This window comes from Schistocerca nitens, chromosome 9, assembly GCF_023898315.1.
Source record: "Schistocerca nitens isolate TAMUIC-IGC-003100 chromosome 9, iqSchNite1.1, whole genome shotgun sequence".
Lineage (NCBI taxonomy): Eukaryota > Metazoa > Arthropoda > Insecta > Orthoptera > Acrididae > Schistocerca > Schistocerca nitens.
Window position 1 is genome coordinate 327,790,371 of NC_064622.1, and position 15,389 is coordinate 327,805,759.

General features: G+C 36.3%; 2 protein-coding genes across 14 annotated transcripts in view; one reads left to right on the forward strand and one right to left on the reverse strand.

The window, feature by feature from the left end:
* Positions 1-973: 973 nt before the first annotated feature.
* Positions 974-15,389, reverse strand: part of LOC126204219 (dnaJ homolog subfamily B member 13-like) — an 83,591-nt gene continuing 69,175 nt past the window's right edge. Inside the window, exon 8 of the mRNA XM_049938616.1 lies at positions 974-1,232. Coding sequence (XP_049794573.1) covers positions 974-1,232 — 259 coding nt within the window. The remainder of the gene's footprint in view (positions 1,233-15,389) is intronic.
* LOC126203332 (uncharacterized) overlaps positions 13,464-15,389 on the forward strand; it is a 58,319-nt gene continuing 56,393 nt past the window's right edge. For 6 of the 13 annotated variants that reach the window (XM_049937602.1, XM_049937609.1, XM_049937607.1 and 3 more), the window contains exon 1: positions 14,524-14,847. The gene's annotated coding sequence lies outside the window, so the exon portion shown is untranslated. Of the gene's footprint in view, positions 13,536-14,523; positions 14,848-14,874; positions 15,034-15,389 lie in introns of those variants that run through there. The other 7 variants (XM_049937604.1, XM_049937608.1, XM_049937614.1 and 4 more) reach the window with 4 other exon arrangements.

A 15,389-nucleotide genomic window follows, 5' to 3' on the forward strand; every position in this document is an offset into this window, starting at 1 on the left:
TATGATTGTGTTTGTTTGTGTGTCTATCGACCTGCCAGTGCTTTTGTATGGTAAATGTACTATGTATATTTAGATATAAATAAATCATTCATATACACTGTTAAAAGTATCCAAATGCACCATTCATAGGTAACCATGTCATGAATTACCACACAAGTGATGGAGGATTAATTGGAAAGGGGTGGGGGAGGCAGTAGTTGCTGGAAAGCTAGTGAAATTCTGCACTGTTATATGCTTTTGACTGGTGTGCATTAATGCTAATGGTGAATGGCTGCATATAATAATTTATATTTAGCCTAAGTGAGGAACTGCTATACTGAAGACAGTGACCTCAAGGTATTTGTGTTTCTTGTTCACATTAAATGTAAATGTCCAGTGTAATGGGCATGAATACATTTCTAGTAGTACAAAGTGATGTTTCGTCAGAGAGCATGGACCGATTTTAAGAATTTGCATGTAGAGTCAAGTGATTCCTCTTCAAGTCGATTGATTCTTCAGAATAAATGAAAATTTAGAAGACTTGGAAAAGAATTTGGGATGGGGAGGAGGAGAGTATTTAGGATGTGCAGTCTAAGGCTAAATGGACTCGGATAAGAAGTAATACAGATATAATAAATTTCTTTGTCTTCTGAGGAAGAATAAATTTGCAGGAATAACAAAAGATGTATGAAAAACAGCATTTAAATATATGCTAATTATTCAGATTACTATAATTAAAGTTTAACCATCTGTAATGTCATGCATGTGGAAGCTTCTTGCTAGTGCAGTTTCATGTTCTTCCAACCACTTTAATTTCATTGTTATGAGTGATTAATTTGTGACTTACCAATTTTTGGAATCTTGACGCTCAGTTGTAGGAATTTTGTGTTGCTCTTGACATTGATACATCATTTATATAAAATAATAGATTCCAGTTATTTAATTTATTTTTAATTATTTCCCAACAGCTCTCATATTTTACAGTATATACCCTCTATATTGTTGGAGGAAGCTTTTCCATAGGCCGCACACGTCTCATTTTGTCGTGCAGTATGAGTCTGTTAATATCTTCTGGTCCACCTTGGAGACCACCTTTAGTAATTGCATCCCATGCCTTGCGCAGGAGCACCTTGCCAGGACGGGGTATATACTTTGGGAATTCAATATCAAAATGGATCTGCAGATTTCCACGTTTATCGGGATCTTCCATTAAAGGCATCCCCTCACTGTCCACAATTTTGATGTAACCTGGTCTGTTAGAAATGAAAAGCATATCAGTTTGAGATCATAGTACTGTGTCATGAGGATGATAACATTTATGGCATAGTTATGTTTAAGTGTTTTTGTAGCCTATCATGTGTAGACTTTGATGTTGTTTTATTTTACCTAATACATTCTGAATCTCTTTCAGGAGTATATATTTTTTATATTCTTGAATGGAAGTGACAACAATGAGAATATATGAAGGGCACTAGGATGAAAAATTACTTCTCACCACAAGAATAGGTTACAAACATATGAATGTATGAATGATATTTGCATCCTACATTTTACCAAATTAATGATACAAAAATCACGCCTACATCTGTACTCTATAAACCATTGCATGGCAGAGCTTATTTCCAGTTGTACCACTTATTGGACTTCTTGCCATTCCATTGGCATATGCAGTATGAGAAGAATGGTTATATTTATAGATTCTTTATTCATTTCTTGGGCAGAACAGTTTCATATTTAAAGTCAGAAAACTGAACAAACTCTGTTTCTGTTATATTAATAGTTGTTTATTATGAATGCTTTTTGTGACATTGTCAGGAAACAACTGATTAGTGTCCACAAGAAATAATATTCTGAAGGAAACCTAACATGAGGAACAAAGATTTTTTCAGTACACATAGGAACTTTGGTCAAGGTATTATGTGAGAAATGTCAAATCGACCACTGATCTTTCATGTTATGCTTCAACCATGTCAAATTAAAATTAACAATATGGATAGTGTGAAACACAGACAATAATGAAAGCAAAAAATGTTAAAGTAAACAAATTGCAAAGGTATACTAGTAAAGTCATGTTCAATAATGGAGTTTTTGCTGCTACCTCACTACAGTATTGTAGAATCTCAAAGGTTGGTGAGCAGGTGGTAAAGCAAATATGCCGTTTGATGAAGGCTTCTGAGTTTTACCGATTTCTGCCAACTGATAACTGGTGTGGAACTCTTTAAGCTAAAGTGCTTGAAAATATTTGCTAGAATAGTAAGTCACGTGGGAACCAAATCACACATGTAACACACCATTTCATCTCATTTAATTTCCTGTCAGTAACACCTTAGATGAGAGCTCTGTATCTTGTTTTGAAAAGTATTCAGCAGATTTTGGTGCCAAATATAGCAGAAGTATTGAGACAACTGAGTTAGTTATCAGAATACTGGCTTTCAAATTGCAGTGGAAAGAGCTGGTTAAGAGCGCTGATGCCAGTTCCCATTTGGGTATTTTGAAGGTTTTTTCTCCCCTTCTCCAAAATATGGTGTAAGAGATCTTTATCCAAACATTGAAATAGCTTTGAGGTCATTTATGATAATTCCATTGGCTTCAGCATCTTATCGTCTCAATTTCAGCAAATTAAAGATGGTACAAAGCTACTTAAGATCAAGTATAGATGAAGGAGACTGTCAGATTGAGCTTTTGTCTCGACAGAATGTCACGACTGCTAAATTTTACTTCAGTGACATAATATATGAGTCTGCTTCACTCAAAGCAAAGAAATGAAAAGTAAAATTGTAATCCAAACAGTTCTTAGAAAGAAATGTGCTATCAACACTTATTTTTCTTTTAATGGTTTCTGCACTATTAATAATTTGGGGAGCAAATTAAATCTGTCCTTTACTATACATCATAATAAAATAAATGTACAGTAACTGTCATACACAATAAGACATAGATTTTCTTTTACTTTCAGTTTTTTAGGAGATTTATACAATTTATAACTTATTTACTAGAATTCCGGTCCCAGCTGCTGGTGATAGAGGTCATGTGTATGTGAGGTGTGCTTGCTTGTGTGAATGTTCATGTTTTTTCTTTTCTGAAGAAGGCTTTGGCCAAAAGCAAGATGTATAATAGTCTTTTCCTTGTGCCACTCTGCACACGGTGAGTAGCACTCTATCCTTTTCCGAATTTATTGTTATTGCAACCTGCAGTTTCCATTGTTTTATATACTAGAATGACACACTTAATTTGTTGTGTGCAACATTTTTCATATGTATAGCTCATTTAAGTAATATTATTCAATAATGCTCTATTTTTATTAAATCAACATTACCAGTTACAAAATTTCCAGAACCTGTATAGAAAAAACTGTAGAATGATAATTTTTTCTGAGTAGAGGAGGAGGAGGGGGGGGGGGGAACAGTTCTATCAGGGGTCCTGGGATCATCTTATCATCTTGTTGTGGCTCTGATTGGGAAAAAAAGTCTGGCAGTGTGTAGGTGTTTCAATGAATCATGTGAAGCTTAATTGTGGAGATGTGCTCAGCAGTAACTGATCATTCAGAACCAGGTGGGGATATTGAGCTAAATATTTATTTACCTCAATTACTTCTAATTTCTAATAGGCTAAATTTCTTTCCCTTTGTTGGCTCTATGTTGTACTTCTGTGTGGACTTTATATCTATGACATTCCTTCAGCACATGTTCATAAGGAATGGAGTCTGACTTACGTAATCTCTAGCTGTTATAGGCCTGCATGTTTGATCAATATACAATCTGTTACAGTCAATGCAAGTAATTTAGTAAACATCTCTATTAATAATATGTTCTATCATTGCTGCTGAAGTAGATATGAGCTGTGGAGTCTCTTACATAAAACGAACTTTTAAAGTTGCAAGATTTGAGAGTTGTGGCTAATTTGTTGGAGGACTTTCCTAATGTGGGACAGTACACCAGTTGAGTTTAGTTATGACTGTTGTTACAGAGGGGACATAAAGGTTGGGCAAGATCTCTCTCTTTTGTTTCTTGTTTAGAATGTTGTCAAGTAAGCCAGAACTAGGGCCACTGCAGTAAATTTAAATGTGTGTAGACCTGTTTGGTAATTGTGTTTTGACATTGGTATGGATGTGAGAATAGAACAAAGTATGTTTGTGTGTTATTGGATGTTGTGAACAAGAAAATATTTCAGTGTCTGTTGTAGGTTCCCTGTAACTTTTGAAACAATGTGCATTTGTGGTGATGTCTATGAATGTAATGGGTTTTGACCAAACTTCCTGTTGAATTGTATGTTTATGAGTTGAAAGTTTAGATTGTTCAGGAATGTGTTAAGTTGTTTGCACAATCTTAAAAAAGAAGAATGATTTCTTAAATACCTCTGTGCATGTTGTAATTATTCTAATCTTAGTCTTCACAGCCTGTATGGGAGCACATGTATAGAGATTTAGTATGTTCCAAGATTCCTCTCACTTATTCTAAAAATTTTAGAGGTATGTTTTTGTGGGGTAGCATAGTAGGGTAGTTAGTGTGTATCTTAAAGAATCTGCCAGTTCAGGTTTTTGAATGTCTCTGTAATGTTTTCAAACAATGTCAAATCCGGGATGGAATGTAACAATAGCACAAAGGAAAGTTGCTACTCACAATATAGCGGAGCTGCTGAGTCACGATAGGCTCAACAAAAGGATTCACACAATTTTAGCTTTCGGCCAGTAAGGCCTTTGTCAGCAGTAGACACACACACACACACACACCTGCAGTCTCAGAGAACTGAAACCACACTGCGAGCAGCAGCATCAGCGCATGATGGGAGTGGCGACTGGGTGGGAGTAAGGAATTGTGTGAATCTTTTTGTTGTGCCTATCGCGACTCAGCATCTCCGCCATATGGTGAGTAGCAACTTTCCTTCTCTGTAATGTTTTCTTCCAAGACAAGGAAACTTATGACCATATGTGCTGTCCTTCATATACAGTGAAACCTCTATATAACGTTTTCAAGGGACCACAAATTCTGAACACTGTATAGAGGAAAACACTATAAAGAGGAAGGCTTCCAAATAATAATTATAGGGCATTACTGAAGATCGGGATACCACTAATCAGCTTTGACAAATGGTGCCATAGATGACATTTTAAATTTTCATAACACTGTAATATGATACTCATTGCAAATGATCAATGTATCAAATGATTAGTTTTTTGTAATTAAAACATGGGGCCTGGTAGGTGGATGGCTGAAAGTAAATGGATCAGTTTGTACTGTAAAAAGTTATAACAGATTCTTAAGATATGACATCATTGTCCAAAGCTGACAGGTGGTATCCTGTTCTTCAGTTGACCCAATTCTAGAATATGAGCCAGTCCTCAATACTTTGTACTCCTATGGTTGCCATATTGTCATCCACAGCCACAAAGTCCTCAAAAGTGACAGAATCACTGCCTATTAATTCCTGAAAGTCTTGCAAATCAAATCGATGGTTTCAAACGCATACGTTTCGAATTTCCACAATTGTCAAACCCTTCCATTATCGACGATCTGTTTCTCGTAATAGTGTTGTGTGTTGAGGGGGGCCAGTTCAAATTGCTTCGCTAGCTTCATACGACTCACCAGGAGATGCCTCCACTTTTTTAATAACAGAAACCTTCTCTTCCAGATAAATGTTCTTCCGCTTTTCACTCATGTCCACTGATGAAACCTTAAATAAAGTTATATCGAAGACACTCTTACTAGACACACTAACTGTCTACTGCTCAGCTCACACAGTACACTACGAATACAAAGCATTGACTGAAATGGCGCCAAAAAGATCACAAGCAGATTGTGTGTCACATGTCACGTGACCGGGTTCTGCTGCTGACATATGAAACACGCTGAGCGCGGGCTTTCCAAGCCAGTGCAAACTGTGATCCACAGAACAGAAAACGATGCGTCTACATCCAGTCACTTAAACGTTATAAAGAGGTAAATAATTGACCAGGGTTACAAAAATAGAGTGTTACATGGAGGAAATTGTAATATAGAGGAAATGCAGTAAAGAGGAAAATTTAACATTGTTTAAATGGACTTTTAGTCAGGACCGAAGAAAACAGACGTAACATAGAGGAAAACATTATATGGAGGAACGTTATAAAGAGGTTTCACTGTACATTTAATATCACCTGTTAGTTCTAATTGGCATGGGTCCCATGAACATGAGTAATATTCTAAAGTGGGTTACAAGAGTGTTTTGTAAGCAAGTTTCTTTGTAGACTGATTACATTTTCCCAGTAACATCCCAATGAATGAAGTCTACCTCTGGCTTTATCTATGACTCAGACTATGTGAATATTCCATTTCATATCCCTCCAAATTGCTACACGCAGGTATTTGTAAAAGTTGACTGATTCCAATTCTGGTTCACTGCTATACAGCCAATTCTGGTTCATTGATATAGTCATAGAGTACTCAATTTTTTTTTTTTTATTTTGTGACATGCTTAAGCAAGCTGCCAATATTTACACTACTTTGAAGTCTTATCAAGATCTCCTCAGATATCTGAGCGGCTCACTACACCATAACTGCTTCATCTGTGAAAAATGTGAGGTGATTATTAATATTGTCTGCCGGATTATTAATATATTGAATGAATAACAACTTCTCAATGCAGTTGTAAATTTTAATAACACATATGATAATATTTTCATTAATAAGTCTTGTAGCAGTTTTGAGTCCTGTTCTTTTCTCAAATCAATAAATTCTCCATCTGACTTACTGCATTGATCCATAGCTTTTGGAAATGTTATGAGAAAATTGTGAGTTATGTTTTGCACGATTGCTATCTTCTGGATCCATACCTTCTGGATCCATATTGGTTGCTGTGGAGATCATTATGTTTTAGATATCTAATTATGTTTTAGCTCAGAATAATTTCAAGGATTCTATAATTGATGAGTGTCAAAGGTACTGGACAGTAGTTTTGTGGATCACTTCTACTACACTGCTTTTTGACAGATGTGACCTATGCTTTCTTCTATTACCGAGCACAGTTTTTGTTTTAGAGACCTACAATATATTACAATGAGAGGCAATCAATCCAGATTATGTATAGTATCTGATAGTGATTCCATAAAGTCAGAGAGAATTGTGCAATTTCAGCTGTTTCCCCAAGCCACTGACTCTAGTATGTATATCACTTACATTTGCCGTGGAGCAAAACTGCTGATGGCCCTACCTGGGGGAGGAGGGGAGAGGATATCATTTAGTTCTAATCTGAGTGACATAGAAGAATTATGGGCAAAGTTTAAACTGATTATAAATCACGCTCTGGGGAAATATGTGGCAAATTTTAGAAAAAGTAAAGTACAGGCAGCTTCTCAACCATCTGACCACAAATAACATATTATCAAGAACACAGTTTGGATTTCTGAAGGGTTCTGATATCGAGAAGGCTATTTACACCTACAGTAAAAATGTACTTAATTAATTAAATAACAAGTTACAAGCAGCAGGTATTTTCTGTGATTTGTCAAAGGCATTCGATTGTGTGAACCACAACATCCTTTTAAACAAATTAGAATTCTATGGTGTCATGGGCAGTGCTGCAAAATGGTTCAAGTCATACCTCGCTAACAGGAAACAAAGGGTGTCAATGCAAGGGACTAGTGAATTAAGTCATCAGTCATCATCAGAATGGGAAGAAATTACATGTGGTGTCCCACAAGGATCCATCTTAGGGCCATTGCTTTTTCTTGTGTACATTAATGATCTCTCATCAGTTACACCACCCGAAGCAGAGTTTGTTTTTTTTTGCAGATGACACAAGTATTGCAATAAATAGTAGGTCGAGTGTAGTTCTAGAAAGATCTGCTAATGATATTTTCATGGGTATTAATAAATGGTTTAAAGCCAACTCACTGACATTAAACTTCGAAAAGACTCACTATATGCAATTCAGAACCTGTAAGAGGTTTCCACCCAGCATATGCATAAAGTATGAAGAAGAGCAGATAGAAGATGTTGACAGTCTTAAATTCCTGGGATTACAACTTGATAATACATTCAGTTGGGAAGAGCACACCACAGAACTGCTGGAACCCCTTAACAAATCTGTGTTTGTAATTTGAGTGTTAGCAGACATAGGCGACATAAAAATGAAAAAGCTTGCATACTTTGCCTACTTTCATTCCATAATGTCATATGGTACAATATATTGGGGTAACTCTTCAAGTCAAACAAAAGTTTTCAGAGTCCAAAAGCATGTAATACATATTATTTGTGGAGTAATTTCACGGACGTCCTGTAGAAACCTCTTCAAAGAACTGGGTAGACTAACTACTGCCTCTCAGTATATTTACTCCTTAATGAAATTTGTCCTAAATAATATATCTCTTTTTTTCCAACAAACAGCTCAGTTCATACATACAATACCAGGAACAAAAATGATCTGCACAAGGACTTCAAAGTCCTTACTTTAGTTCAAAAAGGGGTCCACTACTCAGGAACACTCATCTTCAATAATTTGCCAGCAAACATAATAAATTTAGTTACAAATAAAGATCAGTTTAAAAGGAGGCTGAAAGACTTACTAGTGGCCAACTCCTTCTACTCCATTGACGAATTTTTTAACAGAAACAAATGATGTATTGTATATATTCATACTATTAGTATTGTTACTTCAGCTTAAAAGGAAAAATAACATGTTTCACATCCACGAGGATCTCCTCAGCATGGATCGATTGAACGAAAAGCTAATCTAATCTAGTAAGTAGATAGATTAAGGACAGAAAGAACACATCGCGGTTTAATTACTAAATTTGTAAATGCTGAGTAAACAAGATGGTTGCACTTTCAGGTCAAAAGAGAATGTGGAAATGCTGACAGGCAAAAGTTTGTACAAATCTGTGTGTCTATAAAAAAAATTGAAGTGCAAATCGTGCAACTACTTCCACCATCATACCTTAGTGAAGGATCTTGCTGAGAATCTGAGAAAATTCTGGTCTTTTGTAAAATCACTAAGTAGGTGGAAGGCTTATATCCAGTCACTTGTCAACCAGTCTGGTGTGTCAACAGAAGACAGCGAAAAGAAGGCAGAGGTTTTAAATTTTGTATTTAAAAAATCATTCATGCAGAATTGTACAGAAGTACCATCGTTTGACTGTTGCACAAATTCCAGTATGGAGGGCAGAGAAGTTGCCAGGTCTGGACAGAATCCAAAATCAGTTTTACAAAGAGTACTCTGTAACACTGGCCCCTTACATAGCCTGCATTTATCACAAATATCTCACCCAGGACAAAGTCCCAAGTGACTGGAAACAGGAGCAGATGTAGAGGGTAAAAGAATGGACTTGCAAAATTACATACCCACATCCTTAATGTCAGTGGCCCAAAGATTTCTTAAGTAACAGAACCCAGTATGTTGTCCTCAATGGTGAGTGTTCATCAGAGACAAGAGTATCATTAGGAATGCCCCAGGAAATGTGATAGGACTGCTCTTGTTATCTGTATATGCAAATGATCTGACAGATAGGGTGAGCAGCAAATTGCAAGTCTTTGTTGATAACACTGTAGTATACAGGAAAGTATCATCATTGAGTGATTGTAGGAGGATACAGCATGACTTAGGCAGCATTTCTGTTTAGTGCAATGAATGGTGGCTTGCTCTGAATACAGAAAAATAAGTTAATGCAGGTGATTAGGGAAAACAAGTCTGTAATGTTCAATTGTGGTATTAGTGGTGTGCTGTTTGAGACAGTTAGGTTGATTAAATATCTAGGAATAACATTGCAAAGCATAATGAAATGGAACAAGCATGTAAGGACGGTAGTGGGGAAGGCGAATGGTCAACTTCAGTTTATTGGGAGAATTTTAGGGAAGTGTAGCTCATCTGTGAAGGAGACATCATATAAAATACTTGCACAAACTATTCTTGAGTGCTACTCAATTGTTTGGAATATGCACCAGGTTGTATTAAAGGAAAACATTAAAGAAATTCTGAGATGTGTTGCTAAATTTGTTACTGGTAGGTTCGATGAACATATGAATATTACAGAGTTTTTTTGCAAACTGAATTGGGAATCCCTTGGGGGAGACGGCATTCTTTTCATATAACACTAGTGAGAAAATTTAGAGAACAAGCATTTGCACCTGAATGGAGAATGATTCTACGGACACCAAATAAATTTTTCGTAAGGACTGCAAAGATAAGACAAGAAAATTAGGGTTCATATGGAGGAATACAGACATCATTTTCCCTCACTCAATTTGTTAGTGGAATAGGAAAGCAAATGACTAGTAGTGTACATGGCACCCTCCACCATACACAATATGACGGCTTGTGGAGTATGTACACAGATGTAGGTGTAGTTGCAAGGGGTGCACTGCACTACTGAGTGCCAACTAAAGAGGGGTGCTGAAGGCTGAGCACATGATCAATCAGTAAATTAATTTTTTATTTCTACTTAAAGTTACTGTATTACTGATTTTATTTTACATATAAAAATGAAAAAAGGATTCAAACAACGGAAAATCTGGGATGTAATACAACAATATAAAGTATGATGGCTGCTATTAATTACATAGAGTTGTACTGAGTGGCAGGCAGGCACACTGAAAGAAGTCTACTTTATACTAAATTCCTCATTGGATGTAGACAAAACACACATACATGCATGCATGCCACACACACACACACACACACATTTTCACAACGGTCACACATATATATTATTATGAACACTCAAACTGCCATTGATTACATAATTACAAATATTCAGTCTGGCAGATATAACTGCCTTATAGAAGACATGAATTTATCGAATCACAACTCACAGACAGTAATATTAAAGAAGTAGGGATATTAGATTCACTCAGCTTTGTCCCTTACAGAGATATGAGACGTTCTAACATAACAGACCTAAAGATAAAACTACAAAATGAAAAGTGGCCAGAAATGTACTTATCTAATAGTGTTAATGATAAATATAACAGTTTCTTAGATATCTATTTAAAAATCATTGAAGAGTTTTTGCCAACCAAAGCTAAACCAATAAAGAAAAAGCGAGGAAATCTGCCATGGCTAACAAAAGGTCTATTAGTATCCCGTAAAAAGTTGAAATTTCTTCATGCAATTTGGAAAGATCCAGATAGGCGTATTCATTTTGTTGAATATTATTTGCAACTGAACAAGAGATAAGAAAAATAATAGAGAAACTAAAAAATAAAGTATCCACAGATATAAATGGCCTGTCAAATAAAATTTTGAAGCTAACTACTAGGGAAATTGCTAAACCCCTCTGTCACTTAGTCAACTCATGGGTCGAAAAAGGAATCTTCCCAGATAGAATGAAGATTTACAGAGTACTACCATTATTCAAAAAAGGTGATCACATGTGCCCATATAATTACAGACCAGTTAGCCTCTTTCCCATTTTGTCAAAGATGCTAGGAAGAATAATATTTGTTAGGATAATGACATTTTTTGATAAAAACTGTATCATAAATGGTTGACAGTTTGGGTTCCAGAAGGAAAAATCTACAGTGTCAGCTCCATTTGAACTTTTTAATATAATCTCTGCAGGCCTAGATCAAGGCCAAATCCCAGTTGGTGTTTTTTGTGACTTACCTAAAGCTTTTGATCGTCAATCACCACATATTAATAATGAAGCTACACCACTGTGGAATTAGAGGAACTGCTCTTGATATCATAAAGTCATTTATGCAGAACAGAAAACAAGCAGTGTAAGTGTCACACAATCAAGGAAAACAGCTATCAGAATTACAAGATATAAAACATGTGGTGCCACAGGGTAGTATTCTAGGACCCCTTTTACTTACATACGTAAATGATTTACCTTGTAACATAGACAGTGAATTGATACTCTTCGCAGATGACACAACAAGCATAACTGTGAGACCAAGCTTACAGGAGGCCGTAAGTAAAAGTAATCAAACAGTTGAAATTATCACCCACTGGCTTGAAGTGAATAGGTTAATTCTCAATTATGAGAAAACTAATGCAATCCTATTTAGGAACAGCAAAAGAAAAACAAATGAACTGACAAATTTGTGAGAGCTAGATGTAAGAGTAGTTGAAAGTACTAAATTTTTAGGGAACACTGTGGACAGTTGTTTAGGATGGAAAGATCATATTTCCAATATAAGCAATAAACTTAGCAGTGCTGTTTTTGCTCTGAGACATATTAAGCCACTAATAACTGAAGATGATGTGCACATGGTGTATTTTTATACTTCAGTGCTATAATGAGCTATGGTATAGAAATCTTGGGTCACTCAACTGAGGCAATTAAAATATTCAAATTACAAAAGAGAGCAATTAGAATAATAGGAAGCAAAAGAACAAGAGATAGTTGCAAGCCTCTTTTCAAAAAATATAAGATTCTAACCTTCTACAGCTTGGGATCATAAAGATAAATTCAACAATAATGATGTACACCACCACCACACTAGAAACACCAAGAAATTAAGAATTCCGCAGCACAACACAACTCAATATGAGAGATGCATTAGTTACATGGCAGTGAAGTTGACAACTCTTTACCACCACACTTCACTTATGCCAAATCGAAGGACAAGTTTAAACAGTCAATCAAACAACTGCTATTAGAAACCCCTTTATATTCAATCAGAGAGTTTCTTTCAAACGAAGCAAACAGACAAAGTACACTAAAAAAAATGTACACAGGTATAGAGAAAAAGAAAAAGTAAAATGTGTTAACTTCTTAAGAGCATTGTTTTATCTAAATATTTTGTTTTCTACAGTATTATTGCTGTTAAATTTTTTTATAAATGTAAATAAAATGGGATCTAGAATATGTATGTGCTATACAACTGTATTATACCATATATATAAAATGGAGGACCCATAGTATAGAATTGTTGCAATTAAATGTTCTGTAATTTAGGTACATAAGATTATGTATGTCTCATGAAATCCGTTCATTTTACAGTATCTAAAATTTTGTAACTATGATGTTAATTTCCAGAAATGTTGAAGCTGAAATTTATTAGTTATCTTAACAAAACTATAGTTAGAATCAGTCAAAGTAATGTACAGGGCGTTTCAAAAAGAAAGAGCAGATTTCAAACATTTATTTCTCAAAAACTACAAATGATAGAAACACAATTCCAACGGTCCTTCACTCAATATGAGTACCAAATGTTACACAACAAATATCAAAACTGTACCTCAATATGAGCACCATTTGTTACACGACAAATATCAAACCGGTATCTCATTTCTTGCCACACACGACGCAACTGGTCTTTAGTTACCGAATTCACGGCCGCAACAATTCGATGTCGTACCTCTTGAAGAGTAGCGGGCATAGGTGGGACATAAACACAGTCCTTTATGTACCCCCACAAATAAAAATCGCAGGGAGTAAGGTCTGGTGACCTGGGAGGCCACAGACGATGACATTGATCTTGTGCTCCTGCTCTTCCAATCCACCGTCCTGGAATGGTGTTATTTAGGTACCGTCGTACAGGTTCAGAGAAGTGTGGTGGGGCGCCATCTTGCATGAAGATGAAGTGATTTGAATCTTCCTGAAGTTGAGGAAATAGCCAGTTTTCTAACATGTCCAGGTAAATGGTTCCTGTGATAGTTTTCTCCATGAAAAAGAAAGGTCCATAAACTTTGTTTACCGAAATTGCACAAAAGACGTTAACCTTTGGTGAGTCTCTTTCATGTTGAATAACGTCCCTCGGAGTTTCACTCGCCCAAATTCGTACGTTATGCCGATTAACTTTACCAGAAATGTGAAACGTTGATTCATCTGAAAAAATTAATCGTTCGGCAAAATTGTCCTCTTCCATGTCCTGTAGAATTGCAGTTGAAAATTCGAACCTTTTGTTGTGGTCGTCAGGACGCAATGCTTGCAATAACTGCAGTTTGTACGGCTTCATGTGCAGACGGTTACTCAGAACGCGCCATACCGTTGTTTTAGACATGTTTAGTTCGTGACTTGCCCGTGCCGTGGATTTTCTAGGGCTCCTTTCGTAAGCTGCACGGACACGCTCGACATTTTCATCCGATGTGCGTGGACGACCCGTGCTTTTTCGCTTGCAGATGCAACCATCTTCTACGAATCTGTGATGCCACTCATAAATTTGCTTATGACGAGGCGGCTGTTTGTTGAATTGACGGCGGAATGCACGTTGCACACCAACAATGGACTCTAACTTTGCAAATTGCAGCACACAAAATGATCGTTCCTGTGGTGTCGTCGCCATTTTCCTACAAACAAACGCCAGCGCTACTGCGGATTTGCATGGAACTTCTGCGCGGACCATTGAAAAACTTTGAACCTTTCTCTGACAAGAAACGTTTGAATTGTGTTTCTATCATTTGTAGTTTTTGAGAAATAAATGTTTGAAATCTGCTCTTTCTTTTTGAAACGCCCTGTATTTTATTGGAAAACTGACAAAGCAAATATGTACTTGGACTTACTCCATAGATGTACATCATAAGCTGCTAAATAAATAAATATGAATATAATAGAGGGAAACATTCCACGTGGGAAAAATATATCTAAAAACAAAGATGATGTAACTTACCAAACGAAAGCATTGGTATGTTGATAGACACACAAACACACACACAAAATTCAAACTTTTGCAATACACGGTTGCTTCATCAGGAAAGAGGGAAGGAGAGGGAAAGACGAAAGGATGTGGGTTTTAAGGGAGAGGGTAAGGAGTCATTCCAATCCCGGGAGCGGAAAGACTTACCTTAGGGGGAAAAAGGACAGGTATACACTCGCACACACGCACATATACAGACACAAGCCTGATTGTGTCTGTATATGTGCGGATGGATATGTGCGTGTGTGCTTGAATTTTGTGTGTGTGTTTGTGTTTGTTTGTGTGTGTATCAACATACCAACGCTTTTGTTTGGTAAGTTACATCATCTTTGTTTTTAGATATAAATAAATAAATAAATAGATAAACATGACACACACATGTTGTGTCTGACAGACGGGCCTTAGCATGTGGATATGACACTGTGTGCATTTGCGTGTGCTTGAGGGTTTGCGTTTGCGCGCACATGTGTTTTTTCTACATCCGATGAAAGACTTTCAGGTAACTGTAAATATCAAGCAGTCTTCTTTCGATGTGCCTGCCTGTCACTCAATGCTCCATCTATGTGGATAACAGATTCATTTTATATGCGTACCAGGATTCTAAACACTTGTAATTCACGTGTTTTATTGTGTCCATCATTATGATGCATTGAAATTGATGGAATTTTTAAGGATTTTGTGAACACTAAAGCTAAGAAACTAGCACTACTGTAAATGTTTTTGTTGTTTTTTAAATTAAATGACTAATTCTATGTTTTGGTGTTGTGAATGTGATAATAACTACAGATTCCAAAAACAGTATGCAGACAATTTTTGGAATCTAGCTCTGGATTAGCTAGTCAGTCTAACTTCGAC